Source organism: Stegastes partitus, unplaced genomic scaffold (assembly GCF_000690725.1).
Source record: "Stegastes partitus isolate 25-593 unplaced genomic scaffold, Stegastes_partitus-1.0.2 Scaffold1477, whole genome shotgun sequence".
NCBI classification, from domain to species: domain Eukaryota; kingdom Metazoa; phylum Chordata; class Actinopteri; family Pomacentridae; genus Stegastes; species Stegastes partitus.
In genome coordinates this window covers 36,018-44,592 of record NW_007579208.1, presented here as the reverse complement: position 1 = coordinate 44,592, position 8,575 = coordinate 36,018, and the positions used below count along the sequence as shown (strand labels likewise).

At 39.0% G+C, this 8,575-nt stretch overlaps 1 protein-coding gene across 1 annotated transcript in view; it reads left to right on the top strand.

The window, feature by feature from the left end:
- The window catches only part of ttpa (tocopherol (alpha) transfer protein), an 11,639-nt gene extending 7,366 nt beyond the window's left edge, over nt 1-4,273 (top strand). The window contains exons 3-5 of the mRNA XM_008299888.1: nt 1,068-1,261; nt 1,583-1,693; nt 1,847-4,273. Coding sequence (XP_008298110.1) covers nt 1,068-1,261; nt 1,583-1,693; nt 1,847-2,059 — 518 coding nt within the window. The 3' untranslated portion in view covers nt 2,060-4,273. The remainder of the gene's footprint in view (nt 1-1,067; nt 1,262-1,582; nt 1,694-1,846) is intronic.
- The last annotated feature ends 4,302 nt before the right edge of the window (nt 4,274-8,575 follow it).

Below are 8,575 nucleotides of genomic sequence, written 5' to 3'. Positions count from 1 at the left end.
TTGTATTAACCTGTAGTTACTTTACACCACTGCCCTTTGATAAACCACTGAGCACGTTAAATGATGATGACCCATTTATGATGCGAATCAGTACTGACACTTATTACATGCTGTTATACTAGATTAGATTAGATTGCACTTTATCTTTCACCACAACGGGGAAACTCACATTGTTGCAGCAGTATGGATACAGGAAAAAGCCCAACAAAGTGACAGCAAGAAAAGAGAACAAATAAACTATCAATAGTAAAAGCTGGGAAATGTAATACAATACACACACACACACACTATATACACTATAGGTCCATATAATGGATTATATGAATAAATTTTTTTTTAAAAAGATAAATTGAATAAAATAAAATATGGTACAAAATAAGTGCGGTACAGTTATGACAATGTTTAGTTGCTGTTGTCTCCTTGTGGTTTCTAAATGGTGGGAAACTACATGTTTGCAGGTTTATTGTAGACTTTTTCACATTACGTTGAAGGAGGTTTGGGGGGCAGGCATTTTTAAATAATAAGCATTCTTGAATGATTTTAATGTTCTTGAAGTGTGTATTATCTTTAACAAGGTATCGGACTGCAGCTCGTTATCAGCAGATCATAAATATTCAATGACTTGAATCCACACGCGGAGACACTCTGGTTTCACTTCTTTAATTTGGCTGTTTAGTCACTTCAAATACTAACTCAACGTTATGAGAATTCCAATAGTCACACTCATCACACACAGTTTTAAAAAATAAAAAATAAAAAAAAGCACATAGACCTGACAGGCTTCCTTCACAGCTGTAGTCTATGGGGGGGCAATGCGAACTGGCAGCAGTTGGCTCATTGGCGGTGCTTAATCTGACTCTTTTTAATACATCTAGACCGGGAATAGGCAACTGTTCGGGTGATAATATGTCAATGTTGTGTTTACAGCTTCTTCTGCTGAACCGAAGTGGCTCAAAAGTTACTAAATACAGTGTCAGGATTCATATTTGTAGTAAGAGTTTATTATTGTTTTTTTTGTGCTTATACTGGCTAAAACCTGAGTCAACTCTTTGAATGTCTGTGTGCAGGGCAGTGGAACACCAAGGACTGGTCGGCCTTCGAGGTGTTCAGGGTCAGCCTGATGACATCAGAGATCATCTCCACGGAGACAGAAACACAGAGGCGGGGCCTGAAGGTCATATTTGACCTGCAGGGATGGAGTTTAGGCCACGCCTTGCAGATTAACCCTTCCCTTGCCAGAAAGATATCCTCCGTACTTTCGGTAGGCCTGAGATCTCGCTATGCAGATGACACCCAACACTTTATAACACATTTTCTCTAAGTTAGTTATCACAAAGGTGGTATGTTATTTTAATAGGTGTGTCAATTTGTTATTTCAGCTGTTCACCTGAAATTTAACAACAATCTACACAGCTGCATTGTACAGCTTTTATGCTACATGGGACTTTTTTTATTTTAAGAAACAAGAGTCAGCTTTACCTGATAGTGTATAGCTGTTTCATATTGTTTAGAGACCTAACTTGCTGCAGGTAGCCACCTTGTTAATATGTTTGCTTGTGTCTGTGTGTGTTTGTATGTTCAGGACTCTTTTCCCCTGAAAGTTAGAGGAATCCATCTGGTCAATGAGCCGATGTTCTTCCGTCCGGTCTTTGCAATGATTCGTCCCTTCCTCCCAGAGAAGATCAAACAGAGGGTCAGCACCCTTTTAATCTTGCACTCTGATCACACAACACTGCAAATGAAGCCATCTCTGTTTCTGTTGCACTTTCACTCTCTTAAAGACATACATAAAGAGCAGATATTTCTTTAATTATGCTTTTAAAATCAAAGTTTCTCATTGTTGCAGATACACATGCACGGCGCTGATTTCTGCGAGACTTTAGCCGACTTCTTCTCACCTCACGTCCTGCCTCCAGATTACGGAGGGGAGGCGCCTGAAATAGAAGAGTTGTGTCATGACTGGACCAATCATCTGCTTCAATCAGAGAACTTCCTGCAGCAGGTTGCTGCTCACCCAACCGGTGACATCGCCATAGCTCCGGAGGACGCCTTGATCTAATAGGAGACTGAACAGACTGAAACATGACTTCTGGAATTTTGACCTCTTGGATGACTTGTACAAGTGGATGTTATTTTACTGTAGCACTCTCTCTGGCAGCCATTTTTGAAGTCCGCAACTCTTAAGTACTGACTATGAAAGTTGTTGGCCGTGTGGAGAGAGTCTGTGCTGTGTCCATCTGATTGACTTTGTGTTTACATGAGGTTTGTTTTTTTTAGCTAACTGTCCTCCTTGTTATGTTTCTCATTCAAACTTTGACCAACGTTTGAAGTTGCATCTTCTAATTGAAGTATGCACATTTTGCATAAGAGTGAGATGAAGAAGTTGATGTTGATCTCATGTCTGGGTGTTGTAGTCTGAATGCAGTTATCGACTTTAGGATAAAGACTGGAAACAGGGGGACACTCAGCCAACCTTGGCCTTGGAGGCAAAAAAGCATAATGTCCTTACATTTTCATTCAGATCCATTGCTGCTCATTATGCCTGATTTCAAAAGACCAACATGGCAACCATTAGAGGCCAAACTCAAGGTCTCAGACTGGTAATTCAGAAGAAAATGGGAAATAGGGAATAATTTGGACACAGCCTATATCTTGGTTGTTTACCCATTCCTTGACAAAACAATGTAAAACCAGCCATTTTTGGTCTTTTCTCAAAATATTGCTAGCTGGAATGAACAGTCAGACAACCTATGCTGTGGCTGGATGCACTGCAACAAAGTGCTGTTATTCATCAATAACTCCCCCTGTAGCTGCAAATTTTCATTTTTTCCACTTCTGCTAATGTAGAAGTTAAACAATCACAATACACTGTGTAAAAAAGAACATTTAAGATGCGTTAGTTGGTCTGCTTTTGCCTCTTTTTTTGCTGTTGTTGGGTTCCCTTCCAGTTTCTATGGTAAGCTTGGCTAACCACAAGCCGACTCCATGTGTAAAACAAATCTTACTCTCAAACAGAAGGAAAATAAGCACATTTCCTACATTTCCTGTTGAGCTATTTTCTAAATGTCATGAATGCCTTTATTCTATTAATGTATTTTCGTTCCGTTAGTATTGACAGTGTCAGTAGCTTGGCCAGGTTAAGAAAACAGACTCATCTCAAGTGTTTTGGACTAAAGACAGGACAGTTTACTGTGTTGCCTCATTGTGGAAACAAATCTGCCTTCAGGTCAATTCATGGTTTCTAAGTGTCATCCAGACTGAGTGTAATCCTGAGCCAACAGGGACAGATGATGAAATTTACATGATGCTGAACCTTGCAAACATGTGGACACAAAAACCATGAACTGCTCTTCATCAGGTTTTTAACTTGTGCAGAGCTGTTGCTGAATGTTACTGTTTGTTTGTCACATCAAGACATGTGTTTTCCAGGGATCTAATTCAGCTGTTTTACAGGTTACTTACTATTACATTCTACTTTCCACGTGGACCTTAGAGATGGATCGCTCACTGTAAGAGTGTGATACTTCAACGAGTCCAAAGTGTTTTTTCACTGTTGTGGTTTCATGTCGTTGTGATGAACAGAAAGCTACTCAGTCGTAAGCACTACGTTCCCTTCGATTTGTCACTCCATCCAGACTTTTATCTTATCAACGAGCTAAACCAATCGATCCAGCCTTTTGTTTCCTCATGATTCATCTGTGGTATTTTGTTTTTTTCATCTATGACTTGAAATTGTGGTGTTTTTTTGACACAAATTGATATTTTAACAACAGAAATAATGATAGCCAACTGTCATAAGTAACATGCATAGGTGTGAGTGGTGATTCCTTGCACCTTTAACTCAACATCTCATATACCCAGGTATTGCAATAATGTGAATTTTCTGTATAAACTAAGTTTATGAGGATTTTTATAAATTAATTGCAGTAAAGCCTAGAATACAGAACATGCTCTTTTTTTTATATAAATGTAATCATTTGCCCTTAAAATAAGAATGTATTTTATAGGTGCTTCAGTCACACTGAGCACAAAAAAATTACAAGTTGAAGTTGTGATGTTTTTATGTGTTAACTGTTTATACTAATTGGACCTATGGGATTTCATAGAAATTTTAAGCTTAAAAAGATATTTTTAATATTTGAAGCTCAGACCTTCACCTTTATTACTGTGAGTATTCTACTAAATACAAGATTCATGCACATTGCCTGGTCAATGACATAAAGGGCTCAACATTTTGTCAATAAATTGTGTGTAGAAACACACCAGGCTCTAATTTCTTTTTGTGTTTATTTTAGGATTGCAGTTGTAAAATTCAACTTTTGTTCAGAAGTTCAAATTTCTTAGACAGTTCAGTACAAACTTCACCAAAATTGTCATTAGCACTCATAACCTCCTCTTATGAAACTAGTGTAAAGCAGAATGGCACAAATTGCACATGTTTAGCAATGGTTACACATGCCAAAGTGATGCAGAAAAGGAGATATTTTCACAATGTCAGTTGGACTAACAATTACCAGCCGTGCTAGCGGACCTGTACAGCCTTAATACTACTCTCTTGTGGATCCACACACAAACAGCTGTGGACACCACAGATGCATAGTTGTTATTAAACTACCTTCGAGTTCATGTCGAGACCACTGGGAGGACTCCATGCCAAACATGTGCGGCAGATTGTATCCAAGTACGAGCTTTGAGCATGTGCATTACAAATTTTGAGCTGCGCATAGACACTTGCAGACGTAGGGAGATTTCTGTCAATGTATTTCATGCAGACCCTTGGGGACCACCACGTACTCACTAATGCAGAAAGTATGAAGTGTTGTTGGTGCCACATGCAAAGTCAAAGAGTCCTGAAAGTCAGTAATTCAATCTCATTCTGAGATATTTCATTAAAGCTTTGAGCAGCTGGTGACACTATGGATGTAAGTCAGATAATCATTAAAGTTACTGAGGTTCAACCTCTGGGGATCCTGGATGTCCAATCGATCCTATAGTCAGTGAAACCTTTCTCAAAACACAACCTCAAGGTGTTGCTAGAGGAAATGTCATGTCATGGTTTTAGTTTTCTGTCTTTCATTCAGTCATTCAATGGTTTTTGTGTCTCCACACTCTGATCACCTGCCTCTTCAGACCAGCTGCTCCCACCTGCCTCCTCCTCCTCCCCTGATCTGGAGCTCTCCAGTATTTATACCTCTAACTCTCCACTGCTCACCTGCCAGGAGGTCTTTGTGCCTCAGTTCTCCAGCTTTCTGTTTGTCTTGGTCATTTTCTGCATGTGTTTTCAAAACTAATCTGTATTCTGGACTTTGCCTCAGCCTGCTCTCTGTGCTTTGTTTGCCTGCTGGTGTGTGTGTGTGTGTGTGTGTTGGTGTGTGTGTGTGTGTGTTTGTGTGTGTGTGTGCGTGTGTTGTTTCATTTAACCTTGGACCCACTTTTGTAAGTAAAGGTTGCATTTCGCTTTTATAACCTGCCTCTTGATTTATGCTCTTCAATCCTCTAAACACAGCTCCAACAGAGCATTATTGGGGCGCATCATCATGGGAACATGAATGTCTGTATACAGTTTTATAGTAACCTAATAGTTAAGATATGTCAGCATGAATCCCAGTGACTGAAACATTCAAACTGCCACCGTGCAATGGCAGCCAAATCAGTTCATTTCAAGGAAGTCTGTTGGTGCAGCCGCATTAGAATGAGTCATTCTGCATCATTTTAGTCTTTTCCTATTAACAGAGAATTACCAGGTATACATACTGTAGATACACATGTGGATAAGCCTCGTAGACATTCACTAGTCAAACTCATGACTCATGCCAAACATGTCAACAGAGGAGAGATAAAATTTAATGAGTTTGTCAGAGGACTACAGTGATTATAATACACTACACAAACAAAACATTCAGTTCACTCTGTTATGTTGAGTACACAAAAAAAGCTTCTACTGTTTTTTAATCATTATTATTATTACATGTTAACCCATTAATGAACTCCTTTTTTAATATCTGTGGTTCTTCTCTGCACCATAAAACTGGAGCTGCTCTTGCTTCTTTTTTTATTTCTACTTTAAATGGCATTATGAGATAGTCAGAAAAATGGACTCTCAGTGTGAACAAAGGCCACAGACAAGTTATTCGGTTCAATTATTAAAAGAAAAGAAAGGAAAAAAACCTTCGACTGTCAGTCTGTCTGTCCTTTCTCTGTTTGTGTCTTTGTGTCTTTGTGCACTGTCACTGTACCGACCTTTGATCCGCAGCTCAGTCAACATGACTATCAGCGCTGCTTGACCCACTAAACAGTATTTACTCTACAGGACTGCAGAAAACAAATGCACTGGATCAGTCCACAGTGAAAGTTCACTTTTCTCCAAATACACCCTTTTTGCTCTGCACACTCTGAGATCAAAAGCTAAATATGTCCTTGAACAAATTATAATGCACTTGTAATACTCTGGGTTGTCATGACCTCCTGTGCACCCACGCTGGTGTCAAGTCAGCTCTTGTTGATTGTAGTTCATTGGGCTCCGTCTGAACCCTGCTGAAATGAGGACAACACTTTTCCAAATATGACTAGATTTTAGGATCTCAGTTCATTTGCAGTATGAAGTTCTGTGATAGAGGTCAGCCGTGAGGTCTGTTGTCTGCTTGTCAACAGATTGGTGTCTCCATCATCTTCCGGCATCTCTCCAACCACTAACTTCCCCTTAAGCAGGCATCGCAATACCGTTTGGTCGACATTACACCACCTGCCGTGCATACACAACTCTGTGCACACCCAAATGAAAGCTGTTAGACGGAGTACAAAACCACGCTGAGATGATTTTTCCCTTTTTAGCTGTTTCCCTACTTGTTTAAATCAGCTGTTTCATTTGAAAGCAGTATGTCTTGTGTGTCAACAATCAATCATTGTATTTCAAAGTTATTATTCTAGCCTGAGACCGGCAGCTCGCCATGTTTCTACACTGCATCACCAATTCAGGGAACTAAGTTTCCTAATCATCCAAATACAACAACTCGATACATTCCATGATGAAATTTCACCTTTAGCGGTCTTTCAATGCAGTTGGAGTTTTCTCAATCCCAATCTGGGAAACACTGCTTCTACACAAATCAGTATTCATCTTTGGAGCTTATTTAACGTCCTTTGGGCCTCAATGGTTCTCTTTAATCAAATGAATTTGAGAAGTTTAGCGGAGAAATCAATCTGAGGATCAAAGTGTTTGTTTTTATAAGCTTAATATAAGATTTTACACTGTCAATACTAATGAAATAATCTGAAAAAATGTAGTGGAGCAGAAGTATGCGATGCTCAGCTGCCTAGAAATTATACCTACGACGTGCATTTTCATTCCCAAGTTTGTTGTTAACATGACTGTTGTGTGAGATGACTCATCTGAGCAGAGTGCTGGAAGAGATTTCATTTTAATGTGATGCAAACTGACTTGATGAAATCTGCAGGTTAATCAACAGCTTCCTGCCCAGTTTCACACGATTTCTCATCCAGCGCTGACAAACACTGACTTTAGTTTTTCTCACAAGAGCTAAACAAAATGTTTAAAATGCCAAACGCACTTCATTTGAATAAATTTCAAATAATAAAGAGCTCCCACACTGATGATTACTTTCTGAAGGATGATTTCAAAGCAGATCTTTTCATGTAGCTCAAAGGGATTTTTTTTAAGTTATCAAATGTACACTTTATCCAATGCTAATGTGTTAACAAGGAAATGAAGTCACAGAAATAAAATAGATCATCTCTATAAGATGCATGTACACATCATTCAGTGCAGTGGAATATTAGCTTTCAAATTTAACTAACATTAAAGCAAACAACAACCTTTTTATTCCACATGGACCGACCTAACTACTGTACGACTTGCTTTAACTAGTACCAAAAAATGTTGTTTACAACATTCAGTTTCAGTTATTTTCTCTAGTTAAAGTGTCAGTGCACCAATATAAAATATACAGCTGTAGTTGCTCAAAATGAAGCACTTTCCCTGACTTTATAAACAGCTATTGTTGCTCACAGTGGCTCCCAACCAAGGGCTCGAGGTCAGTGGTGACTTTCTAAGTACTTAATCATTACCTTAAACCAGACTAGTCACTGCAGAGGAAACATTTGATTCTTACACAAAGACTTTAACACCACCTGCCTGTCAGTAGGAGAAAAGCATCAACTTCACTCAATCAGATGTCACTCTGAACATGGAATTCCATTGTGGTGCCATCGTGAGTCTCCTTCACAAAGTCTTATTAACTAACTGTTCCAATGGCAAGACTGAGGACTAAGTTATTCGTCAATGTGTTTTACATTCTCTATCTTTTTAGTTGCTGTGCATTAAACTAGAGCTCCATCTATATTGCCCTGCTGTCTACAAACCCTGCATCAACAGCTGAATTCATCAACGTTATACCAACAGCAGACATTCAGATGTGTCAGACAAAAATATAAATGATAACACAGTTAACTGCAACATCACATTGTAGTTGTTGATGGAATAGAACCATCTCAGTGGTATAATTTCACTTCAGTGACAAAGCGCATGAATTATTCTGGAAATAAAAGTGTAGGCACC